Source organism: Glycine max, chromosome 13, assembly GCF_000004515.6.
Source record: "Glycine max cultivar Williams 82 chromosome 13, Glycine_max_v4.0, whole genome shotgun sequence".
Classification (NCBI taxonomy): domain Eukaryota; kingdom Viridiplantae; phylum Streptophyta; class Magnoliopsida; order Fabales; family Fabaceae; genus Glycine; species Glycine max.
Genome location: NC_038249.2, coordinates 8,592,781 through 8,611,734, shown reverse-complemented (window position 1 = coordinate 8,611,734; position 18,954 = coordinate 8,592,781). Strand labels below are relative to the sequence as shown.

Here is an 18,954-nt window from a genome sequence, read left to right as displayed (position 1 = left end):
CACTCCATAGAATTAACATAGGCCCCTAATCAGAGCATGAAATCCCAAGGCCTTGTGGACTTCTCCGGGTCCACTGGGTGTCTCGTAGTTGTAATCCCTACAAACTGGTAAATAGCATCAGAGATCAGTCGAGCCACATGCACACTCACCTGTGTCAGGATGGCATAAACCAACTGACACTTTGGCAGGGGAAGGTCTGAGTTATGGTCACTGGGTAGGATGTTGCTAAGCAGCAACGTCATCCATATCTGTGTGAGAGGGGTCATGCTGGTGCGCATGATCCGCTGATGTGCCATTATTTTCCCCTATTTCTTAACCCTTTTTGCACCATTTTAAATACTGATTAGTCTTAATTGTCAAATTTATGAGGCAGTTTTATTATTTGGGCCCATTCAGCTAATTTGATGTTTTTAATCTAATATCAGAAATTAATGAAGCATTGGGCTTGAATCTAGAATTGGGCTTGGGCTTGAATCCAGAATTGGGCTTGGACTTGAAGAGGGCAGACTAATTTATTCTACAAAATTAGATCTTTTCTTATCTTGTCTTATCTAGATATTATTTAGATTTGATCTCATCTTGATATTATTTCATCTAGATCTTATCTTATCTAGATTTGATTTGACTTTACTTATGGGCTTGGATTTAAAATAGATTTGTAAGCTTTGGGGCTGAAAAACTATATAACAGCACCAAGGTTCTAGTTTAGCTCTCTCTCTCTCTCTCTTCTATTTTTCATTTTTTACAATTCCAGTTTAGACTTTTAGTTTATCAATAAAATTTCATTCTCTATTTGATTAATGAAAGGCTAAGTCCGCAGCGTTGTTTTCTCTTGAGGATCAAGCACAATTCTCTTTGAGGTTCTATTATTACTGTTAAATTCTGTTCAGTTTTTCCTCTTTACTAATTACTCTGAATTTGTTGCTACTAATTCATGCAAGCTTAGTGGTTGATTAATTGTCTCTGCGCTTAATTTACGTTCATGCTTAATGATCGTTTATGAGTAATTGGTGTGTGTGATGCTTAATCACATAATGAATGTTTTATGTTAAATTTCGCTTAGTAATTTAATTTAGGGTTGGATTAAGTGGTGTTGAACTGATAAAGGATAAATTCTCGCAACCTAGGATAAGAGACTTGCTTGTGAATCAAGGGAAAGCAACGTATTTTAATTCTGATAATTTCTAATTCAATTTTACTCGCTGTTTAATTTACAAAAGCAAACAACCCCCCCCCCCCAATTTGTTACTATTTCCTACTATCTGTTATGAACATTTGGTGTATCATTGTTCATTGGGAAACGACCTAGGATCACTTCCTAGTTACTACATTTCAATATTTATTTGATTCGGGTACGGCCTCGATCAAATTTGGCGTCGTTGTCGGGGAACAGTGTCCAAAGGTTCATAATAGCTAGTTTCGTATTAGTGTTTAATTCTTTCATGTTTTATGTTTGATTGTTAGTGTTGTGTTAGTGTGTGTGTGTTAGTTAGTGTTGTTTAGTGTCTTGGTATTTTGTTTAGTGTGTGTTCTATTTTAGTTTTTCTGTTAAGCGCTTCCCCTGTTTCAGTTTTGGGTGTTTTGCTGTGAATAGTATTTTGCGACGGATTTAGCGACCACTTTTGCTTGCGGCAAAACAGAGTAGTAGTGGAAATCATGTAGCGACGGATTTTAGCGACCACCCTTGCTGAATTATTTGGAATTTTTTGTTTTAGTAGCTAGAGTTGTTATTTTTGGCTGAATTTTTTTGTGGTAACTTCTTTTAATCTATATTTTGTGGGAAAAATAGCTAGAGCCTTTAGTTTGGTCAGATTTGAAAGTTCCAAAAAAGTAACAAATTTGATTTTTGTCAAAACTTCAAACGGCCATAACTTTTGCTTCGGTTATCAGAATCACAATTATTATATATGTAATTGGGGTAGAAAATATTTCCTACTCCATTGTCCAAAAAAAGTGATTCTGTCAAAAGTTTTTTATTTTTCAAGTATTATTCTCTTATTTTTCTTAACTTATCATTTTTAGCTTACATAGTTAGACTTCGAATTTTCATTTGAATTTTTTTGTGCTATCTTCTCATCATTTTATAAGGTTGCTTACAAAATTTCAAGTCATTTGGATATCATTTAATGGTAGCTGTAGTTCAAACCTACACTGTTACTTGCATAAGAAGGCAACTAGTTGTGCATGCTGAATTTAGTGTATGACTAGAGGAAATCCATCTGACTTACAACCCTTTGATCCTGAGATAGATAGGGCATTTCATAGATTAGTTAGACATCATTTAGTACCTTTTGAGCATCTTGAGCATTCTGATATTGGTGATTTTGAGCATTATAATTTTGTACATTCTGAGAATATGGCACAACCTCCACCCCGTGAGAGGACTCTAAGGGAAATGGTTGCACCTGATTTCACCTACGAAAGCTTGTGCATCCAATACCCTGATGAGGATGTCCAATATGTTCTTAAAACTGGAAAGATCCATTTGCTTCCAAAGTTTCATGGCCTTGCAGGTGAAGACCCGCACAAGCATCTGAAAGAATTCCATATTGTCTGCTCCACCATGAAACCTCCAGATGTCCAGGAGGATCACATATTTCTGAAAGCCTTTCCTCATTCTTTAGAGGGAGTGGCAAAGGACTGGCTATATTACCTTGCTCCAAGGTCCATCACGAGCTGGGATGACCTCAAGAGAGTATTCTTAGAAAAAAATTTCCCTACTTCCAAGACCACAACCATCAGAAAGGATATTTCAGGTATTAGACAACTCAGTGGAGAGAGCCTATATGAATACTGGGAGAGATTTAAAAAATTATGTGCCAGTTGCCCTCACCACCAGATTTTAGAGCAGCTTCTTCTCCAATATTTTTATGAAGGACTCAGCAACATGGAGAGAAGTATGATAGATGCTGCCAGTGGTGGAGCCCTTGGAGACATGACCCTTACTGAAGCCAGAAATTTAATTGAGAATATGGCTTCAAACTCCCAACAATTTAGTGCCAGAAGTGATGCTATTGTCATTAGAGGAGTGCATGAAGTAGCCACGAATTCATCAGGTGAGACTAAGAAGCTTGAAGGTAAACTAGATGCCTTGGTTAACCTGGTAACCCTACTGGTCATGAATCAGAAATTTGCACCTGTCGCCAGACTCTGTGGTTTATGCTCCTCTGCCGACCACCACACAGACCTTTGCCCTTCTGTGCAACAATCTGAAGCAATTGAACAGCCTGAAGCTTATGCTGCAAACATCTACAACAGACCTCCTCAACCTCAGCAGCAAAATCAGCCACAATAGAATAACTATGACCTCTCCAGCAAAAGGTACAATCCCGGATGGAGGAATCATCCCAACCTTAGATGGTCGAATCCTTCACAACAACAGCAATAACAACAGCCTTATTTTCAAAATGCTGTTGGCCCAAGCAGACCATACGTTCCTCCACCAATCCAACAACAACAACAACAACAGCAACAGCCCCAGAAACAACAAACAGTTGAGGCCCCTCTACAACCTTCCCTTGAAGAACTTGTGAGGCAAATGACTATGCAAAACATGCAGTTTCAACAAGAGACCAGAGCCTCCATTCAGAGCTTAACTAATCAGATGGGATAGTTGGCTACACAGTTAAATCAACAACAGTCCCAGAATTCTGATAGATTACCTTCTCAATCTGTCCAAAATCCCAAAAATGTGAGTGCCATTACATTGAGGTCAGGAAAGCAGTGTCAAGGAACTCAACCAGTAGCATCTTCCTCATCCGCAAATGAACCTGCCCAACCTCACTCTACTCCAAAAAAAGATGATGACAAAAATTTAAAGAGTAAGTTACCTAAAAATTTCTATGCAGGTGAATCTAAAGAGAAGCAGCATATCCCTCTTCCATTCCCTCCAAGAGTAATTTCCAACAAAAAAATGGAAGAGGCAGAGAAGGAGATCTTGGAAACATTTAGAAAAGTAGAGGTAAACATACCTCTGCTGGATGCAATAAAGCAAATTCCAAGATATGCTAAATTCTTGAAGGAGTTGTGCACTAATAAGTGGAAGCTTAAAGGAAGTGAAAGAATTAGTATGGGCAGAAATGTCTCCGCATTGATTGGTAAATCTGTTCCCCAAATCCCTGAAAAATGTAAAGATCCAGGTACATTCATCATACCTTGTATTATAGGGAACAGTAAGTTTGACAATGCCATGCTAGATTTAGGAGCTTCTGTTAGTATTATGTCTTTGTCTAATTTTTAATTCTCTATCTCTAGGTCCTTTGCAGTCAACTGATGTGGTAATTCATTTAGCTAATAGAAGTGTTGCCTATCCTGTTGGTTTCATAGAGGATGTCTTAGTTAGAGTTGGTGAGCTGATTTTCCCTGTTGATTTTTATATTTTAAATATGGATGAGGGATTTTCTAAAGGATCAGTTCCCATAATTCTAGGCAGACCATTTATGAAAACTGCTAGAACTAAGATAGATGTATATGCAGGCACACTATCTATGGAGTTTGGTGATATAACTGTTCATTTTAATATTCTTGATGCTATGAAACACCCATCTGAAGATCTTTCTGTATTTCGTGTTGAAATAATTGACCATATTGTTGATGAATACATGATTGATCTTCATTCTAATCTGCATGCCTGCCACTCTTCAAGCATTGAATTTGAATTTGTACTTGATCATATGTTTGAATTTGATGCTGAGAGTGAATCTGAATTTGATATTGATTACATGTCTGCTGATGTTTTACCTCTTGAGATTGATTTTATAGAGTCAGATAGAACTAACCATGTTTCAGTAAGTACACATACCTCTGACTTTCTTTATGAGGTACAGGTTGAGAAACCATCTCTTTCTACCACTATAGGAGAGTATGCATCGACTATAGGAGGCTGAACCAGGTTACCTAAAAGGACCATTTTCCACTATCATTCATTGACCAGATGCTTGAACGCCTGGCAAGTAAATCTCACTACTGTTTCCTTGATGGTTTTTCTGGTTATATGCAAATCACTATTGCTCTTGAGGATCAGGAAAAGACCACATTCACCTGCCCCTTCGGCATCTTTGCCTATAGGAGGATGCCTTTCGGCTTGTGCAATGCCCCTGGTACCTTCCAGCGGTGCATGATTAGTATTTTTAGTGATTTTTTAGAAAATTGCATAGAGGTGTTTATGGATGATTTCACTGTATATGGATCCTCTTTTGATGATTGTTTGGATAGTCTGGAAAAGGTTTTGAATAGATGCACTGAAACTAACCTTGTTCTAAATTTTGAAAAATGTCATTTTATGGTTGAGCAATGTATAGTTTTAGGCCACATTATTTCCAATAAGGGCATTGAAGTAGATCCTGCAAAAATTTCTGTTATTTCACAATTGCCTTTCCCCTCTTGCGTGCGAGAGGTTCGTTCTTTTCTTGGTCATGCAAGATTTTATAGGCGCTTTATCAAGGATTTTAGCAAGGTGGCCCTTCCACTATCCAATCTGCTGCAAAAGGAGGTGGAGTTTGATTTTGATGACAAATGCAAAGAGGCTTTTCATTGCCTCAAAAGAGCACTAACTACCACCCCTAACATTCAGGCACCTGATTGGACAGCCCCTTTTGAGCTAATGTACGACGCATCCAATTACACATTGGGGGTTGTCCTTGCTCAAAAGATCTCCTTACTTCAGCATACTTTTCCACCATGACTTAGGGAGTTTTTCTTTTCTTATCTCCTTCTTTACTTTTATTACATTTGTCTGATTCTATTTGATGGTTTAATTGCTTTTAATCTTTTAATTATGCCACATTGAGGACAATGGTTGTTTAAGTATGGGGGGGAGTGTGTTCTTTGGTTTTGGTTTTGTTAGTTGTGTTAAATTAGTTTAATTTTGTTAGTTTTGTTGGGTTCTAGTTTAATTTTGGTCAATTTTGTTTGCATGTACAAATTTGCATGTTTTTCTTTGAATTATAGGATATGTTCAAGAAATGGTTAATTGTTCTGAAAATAAAAGTCTCTTGACATTGTGTGATTTGAAATCCTTGTTTTTCCTTTACATGTCATGATAGTTTTGAAAGCTCAATTTGAAAGTGATAAGTTTACCTTTGTGAGAATTCGAGCCATCCGTCATCATAATCTTTTGGTGTGTTTTGCCCCATTGATTGCTTGCACAATAGCCTTGGCTTGATTCTTGTTGATGCTTCGTAATTCACATGCATATTTGGAAATGATTTAGGCAATTTCGTTCTTATAAGCTTCTAGCCAAATGGACTTACCTTGAATTAATTCCTTTGATAGCCCCTTTGAGCCTATTTTCCCCTTTCTTTGTTTTGAAGCTCATTACAAGCCTTAAGTGAAAAACCATGATATCACCTTACCCTTAAGGAATTTTGGAGCTTTGGAATTGTTTTGGGAATAAGCTGGGAATAAGTGTGGGGGGGTATGTTTCATTAGAAGATATGATTTTTGGCCATGCTTAATGTTTTATTTTGGCCATGCTTGATGTATATAGATATTGCCTAGTTCTTTCTTTAATCTTCAATTTCGTATTGTTCAATAAAAAAAAATCAAAAAAATGAAAAATAAAAAAAATTCAGTTGCTGCAAATTCTGCAATTTCGTACTATTCAAAAAAAGAAGAAGAAGAAGAAGAAAAGAAGTGAAGTTGAATAAATAAGGTCTTGATATGAGAACTTGATTTGGGAGCCTTGGTTGATTTTGTTGATATTAGAGGGTTTGGGGTTACTACTTGTGCTTAATTTCCACTTATTCCCCATTGCTCCTCTATTCCTTTGGGATTTAGCTACTTATTCCATATTTTTTTCCCTACCTTGTCCTTGGCCCCATTACAACCTTTAAAGACCTTTTGATCCTCATATACATGTGTTGTCAAGTCGTTTGTCAATTTTAGAATTTTGCCAAGTCTATGTGGTGTTTGTTTTCATGGGTGCTTCGAGAGTAAATAGTAGCCTAGACACTTGAGAGATAGAGCGTATATCTTGTGAGGCTTAATCATTTTTCATTATTGAGCTGATTAACTATTTTGCCATGATTGGGTTGCTTGGATGATTTTCACAAATGTCTTGACTCTTTGGATCTCTTCATGTTAGATGTTACCCATTCCTTTCATTCCTTGATATTCATTGAGAAATATATAAATGTTTTTGTATGTCTCTCTTCGATATCCTTGGATTTTGTTCTTTATTTCATTTTGCCCCGGAGTGCAAAAGGCTAAGTATGGGGGGTTTTGATGTGCCATTATTTTCTCCTATTTCTTAACCCATTTTGCACCATTTTAAATACTGATTAGTCTTAATTGTCAAATTTATGAGGTAGTTTTATTATTTGGGCCCATTCAGCTAATTTGATGTTTTTAATCTAATTTCAGGAATTAATGAAGCATTGGGCTTGAATCTAGAATTGTGCTTGGGCTTGAATCCAGAATTGGGCTTGGACTTGAAGAGGACAGACTAATTTATTCTACAAAATTAGATCTTATCTTATCTTATCTTATCCAGATATTATTTAGATTTGATCGCATCTAGATATTATTTCATCTAGATCTTATCTTATCTTATCTTGATTTGATTTGATTTTACTTATGGGCTTGGATTTAAAATAGATTTGTAAGCTTTGGGGCTGAAAAACTATATAACAGCATCAAGGTTCTAGTTTAGCTCTCTCTCTCTCTCTCTCTTCTATTTTTTGTTTTTTACAATTCCAGTTTAGACTTTTAGTTTATCAATAAAATTTCGTTCTCGTTTTTTACAATTCCAGTTTAGACTTTTAGTTTATCAATTCTAGTTTAGCACTACTTATTCATATTTTGAAAGGCAATTTCATGTCATATGCTTACATTTTGAGAAGCATTCTCGTGCCATACTCAAAATATATGCATACTTTATGAAGCACTTGGGTACCTATTCAACATACATGCACTTTTCGAAAGGTATTTGCCTCTTGCTACCTATTCCATATGTACATGTTCATGGTGAAAAACACTTTCACACCATCTAAATGCAAAGAATTCATCATGGTGCAGCCTAAACCTAGTGTTGGTCTAAAGTGGGAAACCTCACCAACAATGCTCTCATTTCCATGCTTTCTTGCACTCAAAATCAAAAGCTTTGGTTCCTAGGCCTAAGCCACATTTGGGTACTTATCCTAGCTCCTACAAACTGCCCATACACTCAAGAATGGCAACCATACATGCACAAGCTAAACTCACAAACTAAAATTCGCAAACTCACGCGCAAATGCCATTGAGGCATTTCACCGAGCACTTGGCGGGTGCCTATTTAGACATGAACAAAAGGGGAATGGCTTAATGTGGCATACCCATTTGTTACAAAATACACCATAGGCCTACGACCATTCCCTACAACTCCCTAATTCAACAAAACAAGCACGAATTCAAGGATGAATTGCTTCTCGGATTTTTGCAAAAATGAGCAAATAAAGCACCAAAACACATTAATGGTGAGCCAAAGAGCAAAGGAGAAGTGCACTTACTTGTAGGTGGTGAACACAAATGCAATAGGGGGAGCAAGAAACCAACAATGGAGGCTTGGGGCTGCTGTTTTTCGTGAGCTCCTATGCCTCTTGAACGTTGGGGAAAATTTTGGGGTGAATGGGGCTTCACCCCTCACCCCCTTTTATGTTTCTCGTGCAGAGGTGCTCGCCCAGGCGAGCTAACCCTGCATTTCTTTTTTGGGAAATTTAAATACCCTCTTGCTATGCTTGTACATTTTCTTAATTCCTAGGATTGCAAATAAACTAGGCGTATTCAAGTATCACTTAAGAAAATAGACGAATAAATAAAAAATTGAAATTTTGAAGGTACTAGGCTGACCCCTAGTAGCACTTCTTTAACGTCTTGAGCTGGACGCTGGATGATGGTTGGTTGATTTCGGGCCTAACACCTACTCGTACCTGCCCCTAAGCTTTTGAATAAAGGAAATGGCACCCTATAGTAAAACGTGAGACAAAACCACGAGATACCGATATTACCCTTTGCTTACCTTTGCCTTGATTTTGGTGTGACATTGATCACTACTCAAAACGAATCTTCATCTACCATCCGACTCACGGGATGACAAGATGCACATGCATGCATGCTCATGATTAGGCAGTTTAAGTGCAACAATTAAACAAGTGTTATTATGTTCAATTATACTTAAACACTTTTATGGCACCCATGGATTCGAGCCAATTCATGACTCAGGATACACCAATGGGAGTGTGTGCTCTAAAACAATAATAATAAAAAAAAACACAGCACAAGGAGCTGAAATACAAATCATTAGTCCAATGTTTATTAAAGATTGCGACCAAGGTTTACAAAGGATTGGGAGACTTCGGGGATCCCAATGAGTCTTTGGAGCACAAACACCCCCCTAGCTGCCCCAGGTACTAAGCAAAATACCGTTTGACGACATCGGAATTCATGGGCGATGGCAATTCTTCATCGTCCATGCTGGCTAGAACTAACGCTCCTTCCAAAAGCACTTTCTTCACGACGAAAGGTCCTTTGTAATTTGGGGCCCACTTTCCCCTATTGTCTTTCTAAACGTGGGATACTTTCTTGAAAACAAGATCCCCTTCGTTGAATTTGCGCGGGCGTACCTTCTTGTTGAAAGCGTTCTTCACCCGTCTTTGATATAATCGCATATGGCTCATGGCTGCCAACCTCTTACCTTCTATAAGGTTCAATTGATCAAAGCGTGCTTGGGCCTATTCCAACTCTTTCAACCCGGACTCCACTAGAATTCTTAAAGAGGGGACCTCTACTTCAAACGGCAATACGGCCTCTATTCCATATACCAAGGAGAACAGAGTTGCCCCAGTTGATGTGCATACTAAGGTTCGATAACCATGCAGTGCAAAAGGGAGCATCTTGTGCCAATCTTTGTATGACACGGTCTCTTTCATCATTTTGTTGTTTAGGAATAATTGGGAAATGGTAATTGTTTATTTAAAAAAAAATTGATTTTCTTATCATTGGTATTATATTATTAACTTATGTTTTATTTTATCATGCAATATTTTAATGATGTTAGACAATTGGAATCAAACACATTGAAGGTGCTACACATTCAGTGGGCAAACTATTATCTCAAAGTTAGAAATGAAACTTAGTTTACTAGCTTGTAATTTTAGTTAGGATGTTAGGCAACTTAGGATATTATGCAACTTTGTAATTTTAGTTTAATTCATTAGTTTACTATCTTGCTTTACATTTTTTATAATTGGTGTAACCTTTTAACATTAATTGAATATTCTTTATTCATAGTTATTAATAAATTCTCTATTGATATGTAGTTATCAATTGATTTTTTACAATTGATAGTTTAGTAGCTAGCTAGCTTTTTGCTAAAAACTGTTTCAAAACAGAATGCAAATGATATATGTTGTGCTGTGTGGTCTGATTTCAAACTTGCAGGTTAATTTTTGGACTTATTGAAAAAACAAACAGTGTATTAAAAAAAAATCCTAATAACAACATCGGTTTTGTAAAAAAAAATCGATATTAACCTACGCAAACAACATCGATTTTTCGAAAAACCGATGTTAACTATTAACGTTAACATCGATTTTCAACAAAAATGAAGTTAACATCGGTTTAATACAAAAACCAATGTTAACTATTAACGTTAACATCGGTTTTTAATAAACACCGATGTTAACGTTGATAGTTAACATCAGTTTTTGAAAAAACCGATGTTAACTTTGTTCGTTAACATCGGTTTTCTACAAAAACCGATGTCAACTTCCAACGCTTCTATGAACATTGATACCTTTTTTTGTGTAATTCTTATTATATAACATCGGTTATTTAAATAACCGATGTTATCATTTTTATGTTAACATTGGTTTTCAAAAACCGATGTTAACGTTAATACTTTCAACGTCGATACTTTCAACATCGGTTAATAACAAATGTTGAAAGTCCTAAATAACCGATGTAAAAAGCATATTTTCTAGTAGTAGGTGAACGGAGAATATGAGTCGAAGTCGCCTTGAGCTCGCTCTTGAGGCTCTTCACGGGCACCACCTATAGTCTGGGGTGATTGGACGACATTGTATGTATCGCCTAGTCTAGTCCTTTGTGCTAGAATTTGTCTTCTATCCAATGGAGCATCCAATTGTGTCTAACAATGTATCGTCCAATCTGTTTAATTAGTTATTAGATGGTTGAGATAACAAATTCTCTTTGCAACCATTTTTTGTTATTTCTGTTTTAACCTGTTACACTCTTATATAAGGAAGTTAGTTAGAAGGGTTAAGTGCAACTAGAGTGCAAAATCCAAACTTTGTAATATCATGACTATGATCTTCAATAACAACAATATCATTTTTCTTCGCATGTTACAATATCTATTTTCTTCTTCCTTAATTTGAATTCGTCTTTTTGAGTCTTAAACTCAACATATATAAAACTAATAAAGTAAATCATATATTTTTTTTTAACAATCATGGATGCTTACACAAAGAGTTACAATATTAAAATTTTAGTACACGTGACATGATAAATATAAATGAAAACATTTTAAACTAACAGTAATTAGGCCAAACCAATTGCATCATGTTTGTCATCCCATTATAACTTAAGAAAGGTATTTTTATATAACTAATAAACCTTAATACACCTGATTATAAAATAAGGACTTAAAGAACACTGTAATGAAAAACCTCCTTTATTAACTTATAGAAATCATTGTAAGATGATCCTCCAACATCAGTAGCTCTTATTGCTTTCTTCTTCCACTCTAAGGATTTTTGTCTCATTTCCATTCCCTTTTCTCCCATCATCATTTCCTTCACAAGCTTTGCTATCTCTTCTCTCCTAACATCATGGTTAATTTCCATTCCGATTCCCCAAGTTGTGCATACATACTTGCAATTTGTTTGTTGCTCGGCAAAGAAAGGCCAACAAATCATAGGCACACCTGCAGATATACTTTCAAGTGTAGAATTCCAACCACAATGGGTTAGAAAGGCCCCAACTGATGGATGAGAAAGCACTTTCTCTTGAACACACCAACTTGTTATATATCCCCTGTCCTTGATCTCATCAAAGAACTCTTGTGGCAAAGATATAGATTCACCCATTACTACATCTGGTCTCATTATCCATAAGAAATGTTGCTTGCTATTTGCTAGTCCCCAAGCAAATTCTTTCAAGTGATGCTCTGTCATCACCGTTATACTTCCATAATTAACATATATGACTGAGTTAGGTTCCCATTTGTCTAGCCATGCTAAGCATTTTGAATCATTTTTCCATAAACTTGATCCACTGGCCTTGAAGCCCTTTTCTTTCTCAAGAAAATGCCTATCAATCAAGTGAAGTGGGCCAATGTTATATATGTTAGGGTTCTTGATCCTAAGGACATCAATGGCTTCTCCATCCAAGTCTTGGAATGTGTTAATGATGATTGAAGATGATCTCAAAGTGTTTCGTGCCTCAGAACCCAAGAAATCAAACATAGTATCATCCAAAGTGGTCGTTCTGATAAAACTTGGAAGGTCTTTGAGTCTAATATCCTTCATTTCAGAAATCCAATTTAAACTCTTATCCAAGGTGCCATCAATAGCAAAATTTTCATCTAAAAAATTGACAAATATAAGTTAAACAAGATAACTTTAACATTTATGTACCAGAAAGATAAAAAAGTAATATAAGAATATAATTTACTTCGAGAGAAACACTCATGAAAAGGAATCACTTAACAACATAATGATGAAGAAAAATTAAAACAAAAAAATCAATTAACAACGTGTCTGTCGAAGCAACTAATATACATAATTTCATTTTGATATAACGAGAATTGTTTCTTACCGATATTTGTTCATCCTACATAATATGTACTTGACTATATATCTATATTCGCCTCCATTACTGGTGCTAGATAGGTTCTGATCACAAGGAAGACACTTATGTGACACCCTTTTTATTATTATTGTTCGCTTATATACCTTATGGCTTATGTTTTGGTAACCTCCCATATAATTTTCCATAAGTTATATATAACGAGAATTGCTCAACAAAATAAAAAAAAAATAGTGTATATTTGTTAGATTAATACATTTTTTTTTATTAAAAGCAGTTTATAATTAAAATTTCTCTTATAGATATATTTAACTAAAAAATATTCAAAATACATGTTTTTTTTATTTAAATCGAAACTAAATATATGGTAGTATTGAGTATGTTAGACAATGATGTCAAATAATGCTCTTAATGAATATGTTGTTCCTTCAAAACATTTTTTAAAATTAGTTTATTTATTAATTTTTCATAATCCTTATATCTAACAAGGAAGTTGTAGTTTTAGTCTCACTAAGGTGGGCGATGAATAAATAGATATAAAAAAATACGTGTTTTAAAATACATGTCTTTTTTAAAAAATCGAAACTAAATATATGGTAGCATTTAAGGAGTTTTAAGAACTAAAAGTAAAATTTGTATTTTAGTTTTCATGGACTAAAAATAAAACTAATAAATTAAATCAAAATTTATAAATTTAGAGAAAAATATGGCCAAGCTAATTTTCAATGTATCAAGTTTTAAAGAATGGTAAGAAGTAAATTTAAAGAAACTTATTTTTATATATTTTTATACCTATTTCTTCATCACCCGATCTGATGAAATAGAAACCTAATCTAAAGGTACTTTTATGTATATTTATTTTCGTATTTTAATTATTTTTAACCAAAACTATTAACATTATACTTTTTGATATTATTTTTTATTCTAAATTTATTTATTTATTTTTGTTGTTAAAATAAAATATTAACATTACGGGATTTAATATTATTTTCTTTTTTTATACCAGATTCTTTTAACTACTAACATCCTTTAAGAAAGTTTATTAATTAGATAATCACATTAAATTTTTTAAAAATTTATATTATTTTTAAAAAGTTATCCTTAAAATTATGAGACTCATCATTTCACTTTTTTCACTTAATTACATTTTAAATAAATAATTAATTAATGTGGGTTAGTCTTCTTTTCTAATCCTAATAAGAGAGAATGAATTTATCTTATTACTAATTTATAACATTTATTGTAATATAATTAAGAGTATTTTGGTCAAAAATTATATAACCTAAAAGACAACATGGAAAAAGAGAGACAAACAAATTTAAAAAATTAAAGAGTCTTAAATTTAGAAATGGAGGCAGTATAAGATTTTAATTATTGTTAATTGAATGAATGTGTATGAAGGTTTTGATGATGCTAAGAAAATAAAGTACAAGAAGAAAATTAAGTCTTGGTCTATCTTTGCTAATAAGAGTCTCTCGGTGATTGCAAAGGTTTGGTGTCACAAATTTTTAAATTGATTATAAAAAGGTTTTAAAATATTTTTAACATTTTCTGAAAAACAGATTTTCCCATTGCCAATCGATTACCAAAACCAAACTTATCTTACAAATCTTTTTCAAAAAATTTGAAATTTGAAATTTGAAATTTAAAGTTCAAAATTCAAAATACAAAATTTGAAATTTGAATTTGAAATTGAAATTTAAAATTTAAAATTTTAAAAGTTATTCTGAAAAAGTCACATCCTTCGTAAGTTTTTTTTTTTTTTTGAAAAGCCACCAATGCCCTATATATATGTTTTGAAAATCTTCAAAATTTTTTAGAACTTCATTGTCTTGTTCTTTTCTCTCAGGAACAAACATTTGGCCAAACACTTGCTACTCCAAATCAATTAAGGATTCTTCTATTTTCAAACTTCTCTAAAAGAGAGAAAAACTAACTTATGTACTTCAAAAAAGAAAATTGTTGTTAGGATCAAGAGAATTTACAATGAAAAAATCTGGAGTGGTCGAACCATTTAGAGAGCATCGATTAAATTGTTCATATATCATTTAAAGAGAGAATCAAAATTTGTTAAGGGAAAATTTTGAAACCTAATTCACACTCTCTTAAGTTATTGAGGCCACTTGTTAATATTAAACCAAATTCTAAAATTATTTAATATTTTTGCAACTATTTTATTGCCGAATAATTTTGTAAATTTTTTTAAGAAATAAAGTCAAAATTTTGCCATTATGGAAACAAAAAATTCTTATACATGCTTTTTCAATGCAAAAAAAAATTAAATAATAGTAAACTATTGTCATACCCTAATTTCGTCCGGGGACCTTTGCTTGATGACATGCGACCTTTGTTTGGTCCGTGTAAGGTGCTTGGCACCCATCATTAGGCAATTTGTGAAATTCTGGGACATGCCGAAAAACAAAAGAAAATATTGATGCACAATCCGTAAAGTTCCGTGACACACCAGAAATCAAATGGAGGCATCGTTGCACAGCTAGTGAGGTTCCGTAACATTCCGTAAGTCAAAAAGGGGATGATTATGTAATCCGCAAGGTTCCGTAACATTACGGAAAGAAAACAAGTATCGTTACGAAATTCGTAAGTTTCCGTAACTTTACGAAAAAAGAATCACCAAAAAGAAGCAGAGGAGGTGTACTTAGTAAAAATGGGGGTGCAAATAGCAACCAGGCCCAGTTGGACCCTCCAAAAGATTCCTCCAGAAGGCTGTTGCTTCTGGAGGAAGAAACCCTGCTCGTCTGGGCGAGCTGGGCGGCAACCATCTCCCCTATTTTGCTATAAATAGGGGAGGAAGTGAGAAGGAAAAGGGTTCAGTCCCTTAGGCACTTCTCTCTCTTTCGAATTTGCTTAGAAAAATTGTTTCCGTGAAGAAAATCTAAGCCGAGGCGCTTCTGAAACGTTTCCGTAACGTTTTTCGTGAAGAATTTCACAAAGGTTTCGACCGTTCTTCGACGTTCTTCATTCGTTCTTCATCGTTCTTCGTCGTTATTTCTCGCTTAACCTAAAAATAAAATAAATTTCCACCGATCGTTTAAATTGTATTATCCGTTAACTTCGGTTAAAATGAATTCCGACCGTTCGGTCGTGCCGTAACCACGTTGAAAATAAAAAAAAAGAGGTAAAATAATAATATAATAATCAAAAAATGTCTTTTAGTAAAATAAAGCGGAAAATCAATCAGACGTTTTCTCTTTGGGATTTCTCATTCTTAATTGAATTGACTAATAACTAAAGTGAAACTAAGGCTAAAATCAACTCGCCTAGTCAAGCTCGTCCATAAAAATAGGTTTTTGAAGTTTGTCATTCCAATTTCTTACTAAGTAAAATGGATCATTTTCAAGGTCCAAACACCTTAAAATGATCATCTTTTAAAACAAAAAAGAATCACTTGATGAAGAAAGAACTACGTAGGTCTGATTTCCTCATCGCAATTGAGGAATACGTAGGAGCAAAGGGAAACACCCTTGTCGACCACAAAAGAGAAAAATATAAAAAAGGGTATAAAGGATATAAAAACATAAAAAGGGAACATAAAAATCAAAGTCATGTTTGCACAATTCGATTAAAGACTGTCGTCCCTTGGGGCGGACGTGTGGGGTGCTAATACCTTCCCCGTGCGTAAATACAACTCTCGAACCTTTCACTTAAAAGTTCGTAGATCGCGTCTTTTCCAGTTTTTCCGACGTTTTCCTCAAATAAACGTTGGTGGCGACTCCGCGCGTATTCCTTTCGTGGAACACGCATCCCGCGAGTCACGCATCGCCCTCCCGCCGAAGGGTAGGTTGCGACAACTATCAAAATGGAGAACATTTTTATATTTCTTTTGTCACCCAAATTATAAAGAAATTGTTTGTTCCCAATGTTTTCAAATAATCTAAAGATATTTGCTGCAGATTGGTTTTATTCTTATGATTAAATAAAATTTAAAGGTTTTATTCATATGTTTTTATGATTTTTTTAAACAATTTGAAAAATTCAAAGTCAAATTTAAATTTAAAAAATACACTTAAAAAATAAAAAAGGAGATGAATAGTACCCACTTCGATCGAGTTACAGTAATAAAGTGTTTGAATAATTCACATGTCATAGATTCAATAGCTTGTTATTATACACGAAAAAAATTTATTGTTTTTTATTACATGATTAAATTAATTTATTTTTATTAAAAATTAATAAAAATTTATTTAATATTATTATTTTTACAATTATAAATTATCATGTTTAATATTTTTATTTAAGGTCATATAACTGAAAGCTCATAATTAATAGAATAATATTTTAAATATCATATTTAATGTTCTATTTAATTAATTGTATAAAAATGTACGCTAATTATATACTAAAACATTACTCTTTTATTGATATATTTTCGGTGAATTATTGATTTATTTTGATACAGGTTAAGTTATTAATTCTTTCCACATAAAGTATGTAACATGAACACGGACTTATCAAAAGAGAAACTTGAGGGCATGTCGATTGGTGAGCATTGAGCAACCATGTTAGGCAAAGCGATTAAAGGGGGTTAAAAAAATTTCACGTATTTTAAAAAGAAGTTATCTAATTTATTCTAACTAAAAATGAGATTAAATAACCTATCTTTGTGATTGGTGCAATTGGCTTACGTATTATGGTATTATGATTGATTCCACGTATTAATTGCACTACTAAGATGGGTTAGGGTTGCTTAACGCCATTATTAATTAGAACAAAGTTTACAATCCCGTTAAAAAAGAGGTAAAACAAACATAAATATTATATGTCGAGGAATGGAAATCAAATAACAAAGAGACAGAGTGCACCTTTGAATGGAAGAATGCCTCTTTTCACCAGTTCCTCGAATTGCAAATATCCCACAAAACCACACGCTGAGGCTGTCCAAAGTTGAACCTCTTGTATGCCCAAATCCCTTGCGACTCTTCCAGCAAATCCCATAGTCCCATCAGCAATGATGCAACTAACCGGAGGCATTTCAGGGGAAGAAGAGTTCAACTTCATCACCAACTCTTTCAATGGACCATAACAAGTTTTCCTAGTAGAATCGCACAGTGCTGGAACATCCTGAGTTGCATCCTTATCCGAAGGCGGCAAGCCATCGGGTATGGTCTCAAATTTGAAATCAGGGAGACCCTTAACAAAGTCTGGTCCATGGGACTTAACAAAACGGTTGTGGTTGAACTCAGTGTTCACAAAGGTTATGTGGAAACCCACACAATGAAGGAGTTTGGCTAGTTGCATAAAGGGGTTTACATGGCCTTGTGCTGGGAATGGTACACATACAACATGAGGCTTTTGGATATGAAGTGGTGAATCCATTTTTTTTTTTTGGATGCTGAATATCAATTATGGGATATATGTTGTGTTCAAATAACAAGTTTATTCACAAAAAAACAGAATATGTGTGAAGGATAAGGCCGTGTAGAAATTAGAATGAGTATCGTCATTATATAATGTCAAGAATTTGTCCACCGTACGTAAATATAACTTACTCTTCCTCGATCGGCGTTAGTGACCGTCACTGGCACAGAATGTAATTTAAAATATTATATTAAATAAAAAATTCAAAATGGCGTAATCATAGATGCTATTTGTCATCGACTCATTGTAGATTCACGGGACAACTTGCAAAAATATCCAAGAGCTCTAGATCACCCATCAAATTCAGCCACATGCCCACATCACCATTCTACCACAAAAATAGTCAAGTCACGTGTGGTTAATTTTCCAAACAAATTATTAAAAACAGGTAATTGTCAAACAATATTAATTAAATGATTAGGTAAGTTGTAAATATTAGTGGTTAGTATTATTAATTATTGTTAGTTGGTTTAACTAATTTATGCGTGGTTTGTCTTTTAATTATAAAATTTAGAGTTCAATCTTAACCTAAAGTAAGTTTTTTTTTAATTCTATAGGAAAAGTTAAATAATTGGAAATCTTTTCTTTTAACTATAAAGAAATAGGTTTTTAACATCGATTATTAAAGACTTTCAACATTCGTTAATAATCGATGTTGAAACTATTGGCGTTATAAGTTTTAACGTTAACATCGATTTTTTAAAATCAATGTTAACTAAACTACACAACATCGGTTTTTTATGAGATTTGATGTCTATAGTAAAAAATAAC

General features: G+C 34.1%; 1 protein-coding gene and 1 non-coding gene across 2 annotated transcripts; both read right to left on the bottom strand.

Annotated features, from left to right (window-relative positions):
- Positions 1–2,734: 2,734 nt before the first annotated feature.
- On the bottom strand, positions 2,735–2,841 carry LOC112998900 (small nucleolar RNA R71). Its single transcript, XR_003264079.1, has one exon. It is a non-coding gene; the product is annotated as a small nucleolar RNA R71 (small nucleolar RNA).
- An 8,628-nt stretch (positions 2,842–11,469) lies between these two features.
- LOC100794221 (linamarin synthase 1) lies at positions 11,470–18,262 on the bottom strand. The gene is made up of 2 exons (XM_003518955.5): positions 17,628–18,262; positions 11,470–12,583 (listed from the first exon to the last, which is right to left on the bottom strand). Exons 1-2 carry the CDS (start codon positions 18,139–18,141, stop codon positions 11,643–11,645), a joined length of 1,455 nt encoding a protein of 484 aa, XP_003519003.1. The 5' UTR covers positions 18,142–18,262; the 3' UTR covers positions 11,470–11,642.
- Between the last annotated feature and the right edge of the window lie 692 nt (positions 18,263–18,954).